General features: G+C 43.1%; 1 protein-coding gene across 1 annotated transcript; it reads left to right on the top strand.

Moving 5' to 3' along the window:
- The first annotated feature begins 1,098 nt into the window (after nt 1-1,098).
- On the top strand, nt 1,099-14,605 carry zswim7 (zinc finger, SWIM-type containing 7). Its single transcript, XM_030101268.1, has 5 exons — nt 1,099-1,184; nt 2,903-2,924; nt 4,275-4,377; nt 11,560-11,664; nt 14,049-14,605. The coding sequence occupies exons 1-5, from the start codon at nt 1,109-1,111 to the stop codon at nt 14,157-14,159; spliced, it is 417 nt and encodes a 138-aa protein (XP_029957128.1). The 5' UTR covers nt 1,099-1,108; the 3' UTR covers nt 14,160-14,605.
- The last annotated feature ends 453 nt before the right edge of the window (nt 14,606-15,058 follow it).

The following is a 15,058-nucleotide window of genomic DNA, read 5'->3' on the forward strand; positions in this document are numbered from 1 at the left end:
GAGTTCAGACCAATCAAATAAAGTGGATCAGTTCTCCACCAAGAAAACATGCCCACAGTCTTCGTGCTTATTTTTCCCCATTCACTGCTGCTGGTCATTTTACTTTGTGTTGTTTGTGAGTTGAGTTTGCATGTTCTCATTTTCCTCCAGGTAGCCCATGTCCCTGCACCAACCTGTGTTCGGGGTAACTTGGTGTTTCCAAAACTTCCTGTAGGTGTAAATGTGAGTCTGTTTTTCTCTTTGTGATAAACCTGTGATCAGGTTGAACCTGCTGGCGCCCAGAGTCAGCTGAGGTCAGATCCAGTACCATCCAACCCAGAGGAATTATTCTGATTGAAAATTTGACATAATTCATAAAGTTTATTAAGAAGTGAGTGGTGTGGACATCTGAAAAACAATGAGCTGAAAATGTTACAAGTTGGTTGGACTGTGACAAAAGAAGAGAAATTTAAAAAATGTTATTAAGCTATATGTGTTATGGCAGTCTGAACAGTAGGAAGCCAGTTCTATTGGGAAATAATGACTCATTGTAGACCTAAAGGCTATCATCCTAATTGATTATGCACACAACATGCCAAGGCAGGTATTCTGTAATGCAGTATTTCTAAGTCCTAATCCTCAATTTCCACTGTCACCTACTATAAACATCTACCTGTTCCAGCATACCTGATTCAAATGGTTAATTACTGAACCTCTGCACAACTTGATGAAGACTCATTTATTTCATCATGCAGTCAGTGGTACTTGAAAAACAAGATTGAGAGGTCACATGATGTTATAGTGGTGGTTGGTGCTCTGAGCAAGTGTTCAAAGCAAGAAGTTGTGGGTTCAGGCTTGTAGGAGTTTGCATGTGCAACACCATACATGTGAGGTTAAATATGACCGTCAACAGCCCCTTGGTGAGAAAAATGTGTGTGGTTGAATATCTATGCGTATTTCCCCTGTGACCAACTGTTTACAGGTTGTTATCGCTTGTGGGAGAAGCTAAAAATAACTGAAAATCACGCGGCTTTATTTTTGGCCCCTCCCGCACACCGTACCCAGGCGGAAGTGGTCGTGTTGTGACGGGCGCTGATTGGCTGCCAGCGGGAAGGAAACTCGCGGGAAAATGCGCTCGTGTCTTCCTGCTGTGGCTGAACAACTTTTCCGAGATATCCAGAAAATCTACCAGGAAACGTCTCAAAGTAAGAAAACACTCATAAAAAAGGGGGAAATGTTTAAAATATGGTCCCGACTTTCCATTAGCATTAGCATCCAACTTTCAGTCCCAGCTGGACGTGACCGACTTTCTGCATTCCTGAAGATAATTACCCTCATTTCATCTTTTTTTTTTTTTAAATGAGCATGATATTTAAGGATATGCTTTCTCAAAAGACATCTTTTACTCCGCTACATTTGTAACAACACCGTAATATTTGGTGCTACAATGCTGTTCCGTGATGCAGTTTTAGTGTGTGACCAGGAGGGGGCGCTGCCGTAACACAGTTCCTCCTTGTAGACCTGTGGAGATACAGACATGTTTACACAGCTGAAAAGAGGACGCTGTCACACATGGTATGCTTCTAAAAGCACAAGTGGTACTAATAATATAAGCTTCAGTTTGTCTGATAATCGGTGATTCCCAACGTAGGGTCCACGACCCGTTGAGGGTACACCAAAACTTTGCTTTGCAAAAATAGATATGTGAAAGAAAGCCATTATAAGTGAGATTATAGAATCTAAAACAGCCTTTGCTGTTAGATTGAACCAGCTGGCACAGGTTGAAAATGCAAAGCTTTGGTTGTGTTTTTAACAATGTTTGTCTCCAGAGTGTCATGACCCCCAGTCTTTATTCTGCAGGGACTTTGTAGTTTTATTGGTTGACAGTCACCAATAATATCAATCCGACCTCATCGTCTGTCTCACTAAATCTCTGTGTATTTGTTGTTTATGCTCAGTGTTTTATTTTCTGCATGCATGTGTGGTTCAATTACAAACACAAACAAACTGTACCCACTATGGCCAAACAGGAATACCACAGCATTTCTGCCATTACAGTGTAAACAGTCATCCTTTTCCAATTGTTGCTGTATAAAGGGGAAGCTTTTCCTTAAATGAAAACAATGAATTTTCACTTGAAACGTCATGTAAACAGGGCCGGAGTAAAGACAACTCGATCAACAACTTCAGGGAATTGTAGACGTGCAAATGATCAAAGAAAGAAAGACAAACGCGGCTCTTTTGGTCTTGTTAAGACAGCCAAGAAAAAAAAAACCCAGAAAGTACTGTTATTTTGAAGTGCAAAAACAACATCATATACTGGTTTGTTTATTTATGGCAGGTCATATTGCAGTATGCAATATTACAACACGTTTAACTAATATTGTGCAGCAGTAGTTGATACTCAGTGTTTCTCTCAAAGTAACAAAAGGGATTTTTATTCTCACCCAAACTATCTGAAGCAGTTACTGTTTTTTCATCCCATAGGATTGGAAGAAAAGTCTAAAATAGACTTCTTGTTGGTGTGAAATGTGATAGTAGTAATTGCACTCTTCAGTAAAGTGGAAAGGACCTTTCTTCCACAGTCCTCTGAGTTTCATTCTCCCACATTGGCTGCTTAACATTTAGAGATCCAAACAGAAGTGTTGCATCTAAATATCACCGAGTGTCTTTTCCTGGCCTTGTAAACACTCTGAAACACGGCAGCTACCATGTTTGTGCAATTTTTGTCAGTAGATTCCTCAACATCTAAACTTTTATCAGCTCATCTTGGGTAAAGCTCCAGTTTTCTGCTGGACTTTTATGGAGGTTGTTGTACATTAAAGTTTGCTTTATTTAATTTCTCAAAAGTTTTCCCCTTTGTAGAAAGTCACTTATTTTTCTTCTTCTGTTTTTTTGTTTTTTTTGTTTTTTGTTTTTGCAGTTCCCAATGACTTACTAATTGCGTAAGTATCACCTTTTATTATCATGTTACACATTTACTTCCTTGACATGTTTTTTCTGATTTTTGCTTGAAGACTTTCAGTAAACAAAGTCATCTGAACTGTTAGTGGTGACTAAGCAAACCAGGTCTGTCACACAGATGGATCTGAGTACAGAAACCACAGCGATGAAGTGTTTTTACTCTGCATTTGCACTTAGACGTCATGATGCTGCGCCGTCGTTATTCGCACAGTCGTCTATATTGCTGTGAATGAAGGGGTGCTCCCCGTCTGGGTCGACATCCTGTTTGTGAGGCAGGAAACCTTTAGTGTTGGGGAGCTCATCACACCCTGACATTTACCCGGCAGAACAAGTCTCCTCTGATTCATTTGTGTGTCCCGATCAATATCAGTATCAGATCTATATCAGTAGGAACAATTCACATGAACAGCTGCAAGGAAAAATGTGAACGCAGTACTTCAGTGGTTTTCAAAGTGGAGTGCGGACTCTCTGGGGGGTCATCAGGGTCAAGCCTTTTCCTGGCAGGATCGTATTGAACCAGCACTTCAAGAGTGATCTTTTTTTTTTTTTTTTTAGGAAGGTGCAGTGTCTTTCAAGCTCTGTAATCCTCTCACTCCTGGAAACTTAGATTTTTTCATTTGCATGAAAATGCAAAACTTTCTTTGTGTTTTGTGTTTTGTGTGTCTGACTGTTTACATGACAACGGTGCTTGGAGCTGATGAAAATGCAACGTCTTTCAGAAGTGAATTGCTAATAGCAATCGAACCTCATCATCTGCCCATGCCAGTACCGTGCACTCACCACTGTTGATGTGTACATGTGTGACAAAGTTATTGGAGATGTGTCACTGGAAGAGAATGTGAGTTGGTCGAAGTCGTGGAGTTCGACCTGGACGGCATTTTATAGCCAGAGAAAGAATTTAAAAAAATAAATAAAGAGCAAATCCAGACACACAGAATGTACACTGGAATCAATAATAAACAATCGCTTTGACATTTCTGCTTACGTTACTATTTTACTGAAAGTTTCTTTGCCAAACACAAACATTCGCTTCATTCGTCGTCAGGACTTGATCACAGTTTCGTTCAGGAGTGTCAAACACATTTTAGTTCAGAGGCAACATGCAGTCCAATGTCATCTTCAGTGGACCCGTAAAATAATTCCATAATTATATTTAAGTTTAACCTTTAAAGTTTAAATGTTTATTATTATGGAGGTCGTTTTGCACATCCAGCCATTGTGAAAACTGTACACGTGACTGAACTAAATCTGACTCTTACAGTATGTGAATGGCATGTTGGATGTTTTCATGTGTGTTTAATGTTTTTTTTTTTTTCCCTCCTCTCTCACAGGCTGAAGTTTATTTTTGGGTCTTCTGCCCTGCAGGCTCTGGATCTGGTCGATCAGCGTTCAGTCACCTGCGTTTCATCTCCCAGCGGACGTAAAGCCTTCCAGGTAGTCGTGTACCTGTCAGCAGTGGATTTACAGTCACTGGGCTCAATCACGCAGACTTCATCCACCACATGTAGCCATAAAGCGCAGGCACATCTCCACATTCCTCCAGTGAACTGCAGAGCCGTAATTTCATTCTCACATTCTCAGTGGAGCTATCAAGAGTTTAGACTTTCTGTAGCTTTTGATCCCCATCTGTTTTTATTTGGAATGTTAAATATGTTCGGTCTTTGAGTGACAGTGATTTTTAATTTCTTAAAACAGGAAAGCTGCTTTCTGCACACTTAAATGGCATCTGTATTTTAGTCCTGTCAGATAATCTGCTCCGCTTGCATCATTTCATGAGAACAAATGGATCATTACAAACTGTAATGGCATTTTCTCAGGCAGTGGCTCCTGCTTTTCAATAAACTTTGATTCCAAACAAGGATTTTTTTTTTCCCCTTAGATTCTTTTCAAACAAAAGCTGAAATCAGTTATGACCAGATGACTTCATCCTGAGGTAAACGTACCGTGGAGAGCCTGACCTGAGTCACGCCGGCCTCAGTTTAAAGTTAACCTCAGTGGGACGTCGCGCTGCTGCTTTACAAGACACGGCAGTCCGCCGAGGCCGCGGCCATTGTTGCCTCAGATTTCCTGTAAACTCCTTCAGGTCTCTTTAAAAATAGTTTTATGAAAGAAACCACAAATTACAATGCAGCTAAATAAAGACGGAGGTTCTGTTCTGTGGGGACACTTTCAAGTGATTGTTTAACTCGGTCTCCCTCAAGGCTGCCTGACGTTTGTTGTTCGGCAGCAGTTTAGTCAGATTCTTCTCTCCCCTCTGGAAATGTTGATGCGCGATTACAAATCCTTTTCTTTTCTAGCTCTTCGTTACATGATGCAGTGGTTTAGAGGCTGGTCTGCGGATTCTGCATGTTCTCCCTTCTCCTCCCACTCTCTAAACACGTCTATTTCAGGCTCATCCATGGCTTAAAATCGCCGGCCGGCGTGAATGTGAGTGTGTGTGACGGCGTGTGTGTCTGTGGCGACCTGCGCAGGGTGTAGCCTGATCTGGGATCGGCTCCAGCTCTGTGTGACCCCGGGTTAGATAAAGCACTAGAGGAGATGGATTTATGGCTGCAGTGCTAAAAAGATCAGAGCAGATTTATCTCTTAAAAATGCTCATTCTTTGCACTTTCTAGGGAATAAAACATGTGATTAAAATATGTTATGATTGGTTCTAGGAAGTTCTGCAGGTTATTAAAATTAGAAATCCTCCTTAAATGCTGCCATTCAGTCTGAATATCTTGCGATTAATTCGTGTTCGGTTTGTATCGTCTGAACTAATCAGTCATTTACAGGCTGGTTGAACGTCTTGTGAATTGAAGTGTGATTCCCCTGAGTGATGCTCACCTTTCACTCGCAGTTCAACGTTTTCAGGGATACTTTTGTTCCTAACTCGTCGAGCTGCAGCCCGGCGGTCTGATACCATCTCTTGTCCGCACTCTGTTATAATAATAATGATGTGAAACGACGCGAGAGAACGAGCTGCCTCTCAAAAAGAACACTGTTCGTCCAATCCACACATGTATTAGAACACAGAACAGAACATTTCATCAGTCATGAGCGCGACCTTGAAGGGCGAGCGCTTCACACCGACACAGCCGAGCCTTGTTGAGCGTAACGAGGAAGTCTGTCACGCTGCTGTGTGGAGTATGTGACTGTTTTTTATTTATTTATTTATTTTTTATGAATAGCTGTGAGAGCCGTTCTCGTTTGTCCACCTCGAACACGTCTCAAGGCTTCCCACCTTCGTGCAGGTGCGGATCTGGTTTTAAAAATAGCCGCATTAAGTCAGAGGAACATTTGAACGTCCTGCTGGAAGCAGTTTTCCTCTCGGCTCCTGGAGCCAAACGTTTTACCTTCACTGTAAATGATGAAGAGTGAAGTTTTCTGGGTCATCTTGACGTCGTAAACATTTAAAGTGTGCACAGCCTGGGAGAATTATGTTGGACACAGTCAGATTCTTTAAATATGACAAATTTAAAGAGTTTTTACACAAAAATAATTTAAAAAAAATGCACATTTTAGTTGAGCGAATTTCATTTTATTCTGATGTGATATTCCATAAATGTTGTATTATCCTCAGCTTAGACTGATGTGAGGTTTGCATGTTCTCCCTGTGAGGGTTTTCTTCAGTTCTTTGTTTCCTCTCACAGTCTGAAAACATTCATTTGAGGTTAAATGGCGCCTGTGCGTGTGAACTGCTGCGGCTGTTTGTCTCTCGGCGATGTTTAGCCAGGATCGGCTCGTGGACGAATGAATGAATGAATGAATGAATGAATGGATTACACCAGGAATTGCCTCCAAACACGTTCCTCGTGCTCGTTGTTGTCAGACTTTATTGCCGTCCCGGTTCAAAGCGCTGGGATTTATCGGGATCGTTAAGTAATATTGAGAGCGTGGTTGTGCGGGCACCCCGGGATTTTCCAGGCAGTTATTGAGACGGAGAGCTTTCTCTGATCTGCGCTGTGTTTCTGAGCTCGCTTCATTTGAGAAGATGCATGGAAAAGACAATCAGGGCGCTGACAGATCTTTTTTCAGTCAAAGTGGGGTATTTTACAGTCAGAGATTGTTCTTCTCTGTCTCGCCCCTGAGTGTGGTAACAGCCTCACCATCTCCGACAGCTCTGCTCTGTGTTTAAACACTCGGTGATGCATTAAGTGGGGCTTTACATCGCACAGCGTCCGCACGCGTGACGCCAAGCCGTGCCATAAATACTGAGCCAGCGCCGCACTTTGGACTCTCTGAATTTAAATTCGAGGCTAAGTGCTTCAGTAGGCAGCCGGAACAACGGGGGCGGCGGGGGGCGGGGGGGGGCGGGGGGGGCAAAGGTGTTTGAATGTAAATATCTGCAGAGTGAGTGCGGCTTTCGGATGTGATTTAGACCGGAACAATGTGGTTTTTAATGGGAAGCACTGTTCTCTAGAAAATTCTCATCAGACCTTTGGGCCGGAGGGAAAGATACGGTGAAGTTTTTGCAGAACCTTTAAAAATAAACGTCTCCGCAATTACTCATTTACTTGTCAAGCGGTTTGAGAAGTTTCCAGTAAGGCGGGAAGATGATGCAGAAGGTTCTCATCACATTGTACAAACATCATCTTATCAGCGACGTACGGGAAATATAGGGATGTTCGAGTGAAATGACGCTGAAAATGAGCACATTCCACTATTTTTTGTCATTTCCTCTTAATATTTTATTTCTTGTGCGCAAAATTGCCTTTTTTCTTTTTGTCCTGATAATTTGGTCTCCTCTTCCCGCACGGTGAATGAATAACTCATGAGAACTCTGCGTTTTTCACTGCAGGAATCTTTCACCTTATCTGATTTCTAATGTTCGCTGACCTTTTTATAAGGAAGGGAGCACGAACGCCTGCGACAGAACAGAAGGCCGTGAATCATGTGCAGAATGAGGTGGCCTGCCACGGAATTGTTTTCATAACCCCTTAATCTGGAAGTTGCTTAAGGTGCTGGTAATGTTATCAGTGACTACCTTTAATACACCTGAGAATGGTTGATAAGGAAAAAAACATACATTAACCAGAAAGGTTGAGCTCAGTATCTTCAAATTTCCTTTGAAACAACAGGTTAAACCGGGGGTGTCAAACATAAGGCACGTGGGCCAAAACCGGCTCCAATCTGGCCAAACCACCTAATAAATTTTTTAAATTTCAAAGAATTTTTTTTTAACAAATTAACAAATTTCTGAGGCGTAGTGAAGACTGTGACACTGAGACGTGAGCCGAGCTGTGGGTGAGAGAGAGCGCTGCCTCGCTGCTGTCAAACTGTACGGCTGAGTTAGTAAAAACATGCATAATGCAGCGGCGAGAGGAGAAGCTTTTAAACTCTTCACTGTGTTTTGTACCAGAAGGTTTCATTGAGACGGACTTTAATTTAAGGATTGTCGTCAGTTTCCATAATAATGGTTTGTTTTTGTGAAAACAGTTTCACCAGGTATTTTCTGCACCACATCAGAGAAGAGATTAAATTTAAAGGTTATTATGACTCTATTTGACCCGTCCGGCCGATTCAGGATGAAATTAGGCTGCGTGTGGCCCTTGAACTAAAATGTGTCTGACAACCCGGAGTTAAACCCTTAAATATTTCAGCTATAACCGTTACGCACCTCCACACAAGTAAGTCTGCATTTACTTCTGTTTTTAATTGTAAAATGAGGATCAGACCTGCTGCACATCATGTTTTCTCTCTACAGCATGAATTACAGTTGGATACTTATCGATTCCTCGTGGGAAACTCGTGTAGCGACAACAACAAACCACAAAAACACACACATCAGTGGCAAAACATGAGGTACCAGTTAGTTTTCTGCTGTTTTTTTTTCCACCTAAATTTTAGGATGTTTTTAATGATCAATTCATCTGAACAAAAAGTGTAAGTTACTGTCTGTCAGGGGTTACTTTGATGTACCTTAAAGGAAACCCGAGCTTGCTTCATTGTCTTCTTAAACCCATGAAACAGAATACACAGAAATATCCTTGAGTTTTATAAATAACTACTATTATTGTTATTATGGAAAAGCACAACAGGAAGTAACTCATTTTAGGAAAGCGGGGGAGGACAGTTCATAGGCTAATGAGTACTGTAGAGGCGGAAGCATGTCAAACACTACAAACAACATTTAATGTATTCCAGGAGTGATTGGGCTACAGTTCCATTTGAAACATTTATTCCTTTCAAATGTTTCCATTTTAACCTTTGAATTTAAGATTTTTGCAGAGTATATACAGTATGTGATAAAAATGTTTACGTGGCTACAGAAAATGACAGCAAGCAAACTTCAGGTCATCTCAGTGTTCTGCATGCAAAGCTGGAATACGTGACAGATTCAACACATTCAAAGCTCCTCAGTTAATCGTTCAATATCAAATCAATAAATGTTTATATAGCAATATTCAGACAGTAAGGTGCAACTTAAAGTGCTTTTCAAATAAGTTCTTACTAAATGTTAAAATTGACAAATCTCATGGAAGACAGTTCATTTAAAACAGCATCTAACCTCTTCGGGGTCACGTCAGTTCAGCCTGATCAGTGTGTCTTCAGCGCACATATAGAGTCTGTGTATCTCAGTCACTTCCCAGAGCTTTAAATTTCCCCCAAGTCTCATTTGTGGTGTGGAAGCAGTGGACAGAGGCCCGTCCTCTGACTCCTAATGGCTTCCTTACACAAATTCCCTCCGGGCTCCGTGTTTTGGAGCTCAGATTGAGCCGAGTCGCTCCCGGTTTTTTTTTTTTTTTTTTTTTTTTTTTTTTCCATGTTGGAGCGATTAAATGGCAAATTTTGAGCTACAGCGTTTGTCGGGGAGACGCGGGATCCCTGCCAGGAGGAGGAAGCCTCCGGTTTGTTATCCAGTTTGACGCTGGAGCTGCCAGCTCAGTGGTGTGAGCCGCAGCAGAGCCACAGTAACGAGCAGAAAACAAACCGGGCCGCGGTGTGAGCTGGGTATCAATGGAGCCGGCTCCGTGCGAAGTGCAGCTCTCCCTCTCTGCTTTAGTCTGAAGTTTCACGGCTTCTGTCCTCGCCTCCATGTGCCTGCTGCCTTTTCCTCATCCTCACCAAGGTGCTTTCGGTCCATGTGAATCTCTCCTCCTGTAGCTTATTTATAATGAGGTGTCACACAGAAAAGATGAGGGTTTTTCTTCTTCTTCTTCTTCTTCTTTTTTTTTTTTGGGGTAGGTCACAGAGGGAAGGTAATTTATTGGGGCTGTGGAGAATAATGGAGCCTCCTCTGCCAACTCTGGGAGCATTAGTTATTTTGAAGTGTCCAGCTAATCCAGCGGCTAAATGTCCTCATGTGTCTTAACGCGGGAGGACGGCGCTTAGATCACTGTCGCAGCGGCGACATGCTGGATGTGGGAGAGGCGAGGGTCATTAGGACGCTCCATCCGTGCAGGTGGTTTAAAAATGCATCATTTCTACTCCATCTCCTCCACACAGCTGATGTAAAGTGATGAAGGTGGCGGAGGAGCCCTCACCTTCAACCCAGCCGCCGACACGTCCATTAAGAACTGCCCCCCCGGAAACAGGCGACTTCAGTGTGTGACTGTTAGAATAAACCTTAAAGGCAGGATTATAAACGCTCACCCTGTTAATTGCTTCTGCGTTTTATTGATTTTCATAAAATTTTGATCAAAATACCCATAATGCAACAGCTGTTTTGCACCAGAAGGTTTTATTAAAATCGGCTTCACGTTGCGATTGTCGTCATTCTCAGCAGTAATTGTTTGGTTTTTGAGACAAACCGAGACATTTTCATGACGTAGCCGCTGCGCCACAACAAAGAGAAGCTTTACCGTTTAAATTTGCGGCAGTGTTTTACCGGTCGGCCCACTCAGAGTGAGCTGCATGCCGACTCCTGAACTCTGATCGCAGCTCGCTGCATGTTTCTGGACGGCGGGAGGAAACCAAACTACCTGCAGACAAAACCACACGTGGGAACTCCTGACGGAAGCTTTCCGAGTGCAGAGATACTGTCGCTGTGAGAGAAGACTGAGAACACTACTCTGTGTTTCTGTACCGGTTTAAAAAGCATGTGAAACACGTAAACATAAATCTCTCTGTAAAAACAGCCAGCTCAGCATTTTAATACAATAATTCAAGCAGGCCATGCTAACCCCGTCGATTTATATTTAGCCATATTTTCCACAGAGACTTTATGTGAGTGAAATGTCATAACTGAAAAGAGTTGTCTGGATATATGAATTTAAAAAAAAAGCACAAACTGTTTTTGTTGTTGTTTTGCATTCAATTTTTTTTTTTTTTTGGTGCAGTGAACAAAGTCTGAGGTCGTCGGTGAATAAAAGAGGCAGAAGTGCATTCACGTGTTCTCCACTCTCATTCTTTGAGCTCGTCGATTCAAGCTCAGACTTGTTTTAACATTCAGCTCGTTTTTGTTCATCTTCACACTCTTCGATGTTCCCTCCTGATCCCCGTCTTTAGATTTACTCCACGCAAACCTTAAACCCGGCGTGTCTCATTGTATAGATAAACTTGTACTTCTTTTATTAAACAGAGGGCTTAAAAATGAAAGAAGTGACTGAAACTATTGCATTTCTCACTCCTAAAGAAAGGACCACCTCGGAGACTTTCAGTCTGAAGTGAGTGTGTTTTGCTGTGTGTTTCCAGGTGGCGGGAGGCTCGGGCCGTTTGTACACCTGCTTCTTGTCCTGTCACTACTGTCCATGTCCGGCTTTCGCCTACACTGTGCTGCGCAGGAACGGTGGCCTGCTGGTGAGTCTCAGACTCTCACGCGTGCTTGGAACCCATCGGTCTTTGCATTGATCACTTTTGGGTTTCAAAAGCCGCACAAGTAGGTAAAAGTTCAGACAGCTGTGGTCAAATATGAGTGTTTGGAAGCTTTTTGTTTGAAACATCACAATTGAATTCATCTGCAGTTAAATCAGGAATGAGTTAGTACTGAAGCCTGAATAGATATAAAGCGCATCTCTGCTCGAAACTCGACAGTTTAAAGTGTGACTGCAGCTTCTCACTCGTCCCTGACACCAAAAAAAAACGTTTCACCACCGCTAAAGTAAAGTCTTTCACGCTGACGTTCAACCTTGGATGGTCTTATTGTGTGTTTTGATTGAAAGTAAATAAAAAAACGGGAAATAGCTTAATGAAAAGCCAGAAACAGACGGGAAGTCTGTATTCAGTTTTTGCAAATGTTAGATCAAAGTTCATTGATATAAGCTTGAACACACAGTGCTCTTTTCAAACCAAAGGCATGTTTGGAGCTACTGAATAAAGTTTCCTCTGAGGGTTAAATTAGGATGAATACACCTCGGGAAATGTGTTTAAAGTATTTGACTGACACACGCACACGCTGTCGCATATTTGGCATTAAATAGGATTAACAGGCGCTTTGTCTTGTCAGTCAAGCATGTTTCCTAAAAAAGGAGCTGAAGCTCACAGTGAAAGTGTGACAGATGCGCCGCGGTCAGGTGGTTGTTGTTGTTTCTGAGCGCTCTCTGTTGGCGCGTCCCTCCAGCTGCTCCAGCCGCTTGTTTTGGCTTTAAATATCTGCCGGCGAGCGACCCCCCCCGCTCCTCCTCTGAGTCGCGGAGGCTGCTTTCCCTGGAGGATGCAGCTAAAATCAGTGTGAGAAACGGAGAGCTGCAGCCGACCGTGGAGACTCCCAGCAGCAGCGATACCACCGAAAGACACACAGCAAGAAAAATTCAGATTTACGACTTCAGCAGGGTGTTTTTGTCAAACAGCAGTTAACTCTTCATTTGTGGGTTGAATGACTAAAGTTTAAAAAAGAAACTTTGGTAATTTAAGAGTTTATTCTTTCAGCAGTGCACAAACACACCAGCCTCCGCCCTCCTCATGGCGGTCACACCGCTGAGGGACGGATCCGAGCTGCGCGGGGTTGATGTCGGGGCTGAAGTGTGTGTGTGTGGTGTGTGGTGTGTGATGAAGCCGCTCTGTGTGTCGTCGTGGAGGTTTGAGTTCAGACTGTGCAGATGTGGGATCGCCGTGCCTCTGCATTGAGATTTACCAACAATGACGAGCTCGCACCGTCAAACGGCTCTCAACAGAAGGTTTTTTATCAACAATCACTTTCAGAGTGATTTTGACAGATTTTGACATGGTGCCATTAGAACTTTCACGAATTTCTCTGATAAATGTACTTCATATTTCTTTATATGCACCTTTTAGATTGGCAGTTTTTTGCACTTGCACCAGTCCAAAATAGAATTCTGTATGGAGGTTGTTTTCTTTATTAGATCTGCACACTTATTTTGTTTAAACAACGCAAATAAATATTTATCAATTCCAGTGGTTTAGGATTTACTGCCAAGCAGCCTTGTTAAAGCGAAGCAGTAATCCACCAAACAGTCTGTTCTTAGTTCATATCATGCTCTGCAGACACTGTCTGTTCAGCCATGCAGATGAATCGGGTTCTGTCTGGGTTCTCCACGTTCCGGATCAGATCAGGTCCAGTTGTTCTGAGGAAACCATCGTGTTCTCGCCACCCTCTGTCCTTTAGAGGAAAACTCCTCCGTGAAGCAGCCTGAGGGGTGAAAACCAGTCAGCGGTGAGCAGAGAATAATGAGAGGAAGCTCCGAGTGTGTTCAGCGACACACGGATGCAGAATTCTTCTCATTCAACAAACATCCGGCAGCTGAAGTCACTCTGCATCGAACGCACATTTATTTGGGAAATCCCACACAGTCAGCTTTATGCACAAGGAATCTGTGTAAAAACATAAAAAGGTCAAAAGACTTTAAAGAAATCTGTGGAGTGAAAGTTATCCATCCAGAAGTGTTTGACTAGATCAGGTTTTAATGTGCGGACCTGTTTGTTTTTTTCTTTATTCACTTCATCTGCTCCAGCTGCCGTCATTCACACAACTCCCAAGAGCGTGCTTCAGTCTGGGACTCCATATTGAACCTGTGGTGATCAGTAATGGATGCAGATGCAGGACGTAGCTCGACCTTCGTACTGCAGGCATCATGTTCCCAATAGATCAGAGTCTGTTTACTCCTGATCCGAGACTTTAAATTACCGAGTGGTTGTTACGGCTTCATATCCGTGGAATTAATCATGTAATGAATCTCTGTCTGCCGTCTTTGTGTGTGCCCCCCCCCCCCCCCCCCCCCCCACAGTGCAAACACCTCCTGGCTGTCTACCTGTGTCAGGCCATGGCCGTGACTCAGCAGGACAGCGTGTCTGATCAGCAGATGTCTGCGCTGCTCAGCGGCACGTCGGCTCGGTGACGGCAGGACGGACCTGCACACGCTGGGAGGATGGAGGCTGCTCCTGGACGGCCGCCAGCAGAGGAGAGCAGAGGTCAAGCAAACTGTCACTGTCTCGGCTTCTTCTTGCGTTGCCAAACCGATGCTGCTTTATTTATTTTTCTTTGAAAGTGTGCCGTTATTATTAATCTGCTTCCGAAGATATAAAACGTCTCCATTCATCTCCCCTGCGTCTTATTTTGGATTTGCTTTTATCTGAAGCTGCATCAATCAAGAAGATAGTGAGGAGCAGAGATATTTCGAAAACAGGAACTAATTTCCCATCCTGTCATTTGTTATGAGAAATTGCTACATAACTTTTTATCTTCTAAACCCGCTTTATCCACCCCGGAGCTGCAGGATCGCAGATGAACCACAACAGATCAGAGGCAGTTTATAGGCTTCAGCTGCTGGGAGGGAGATGAGAAACGCACAGAGCGGCAGGATGTATCAGGAAACGTGTCCTCGCCACAATATCATGTCAAAATTACATCACCCGTACAAGCAAAAGGCCAAAAGTCAGCGAACTGCCTCTGACATGCTGCTGCTGTGAGCTGCAGACGCATGTGGTCAGTCGAACAAAAACCATGAATCTGTCCGGTGAGGAGCAGTTTCTTCTACACGAACACTGATTTATCATCCATCCATCCATCTCCTGCATCAAGCTGGAGTCAGTCGGAGGGCAGGATACACCTGGACAGTGCATCACAGGGAAAACACAGAAAACAACACACAAATCAAATAAACTGACCACTGTGTAGCCTCGCAATCCGTCCGTATTTTCACTTCGTTAAAGCACCGTTACTTTAACATCCTCATCCTCATATAGTGCAGCTCCAGCGCTGATCACTGCCAGCATGGTGCCGCCGTATGTTCATTAC

Source organism: Salarias fasciatus, chromosome 10 (assembly GCF_902148845.1).
Source record: "Salarias fasciatus chromosome 10, fSalaFa1.1, whole genome shotgun sequence".
Taxonomy (NCBI): domain Eukaryota; kingdom Metazoa; phylum Chordata; class Actinopteri; order Blenniiformes; family Blenniidae; genus Salarias; species Salarias fasciatus.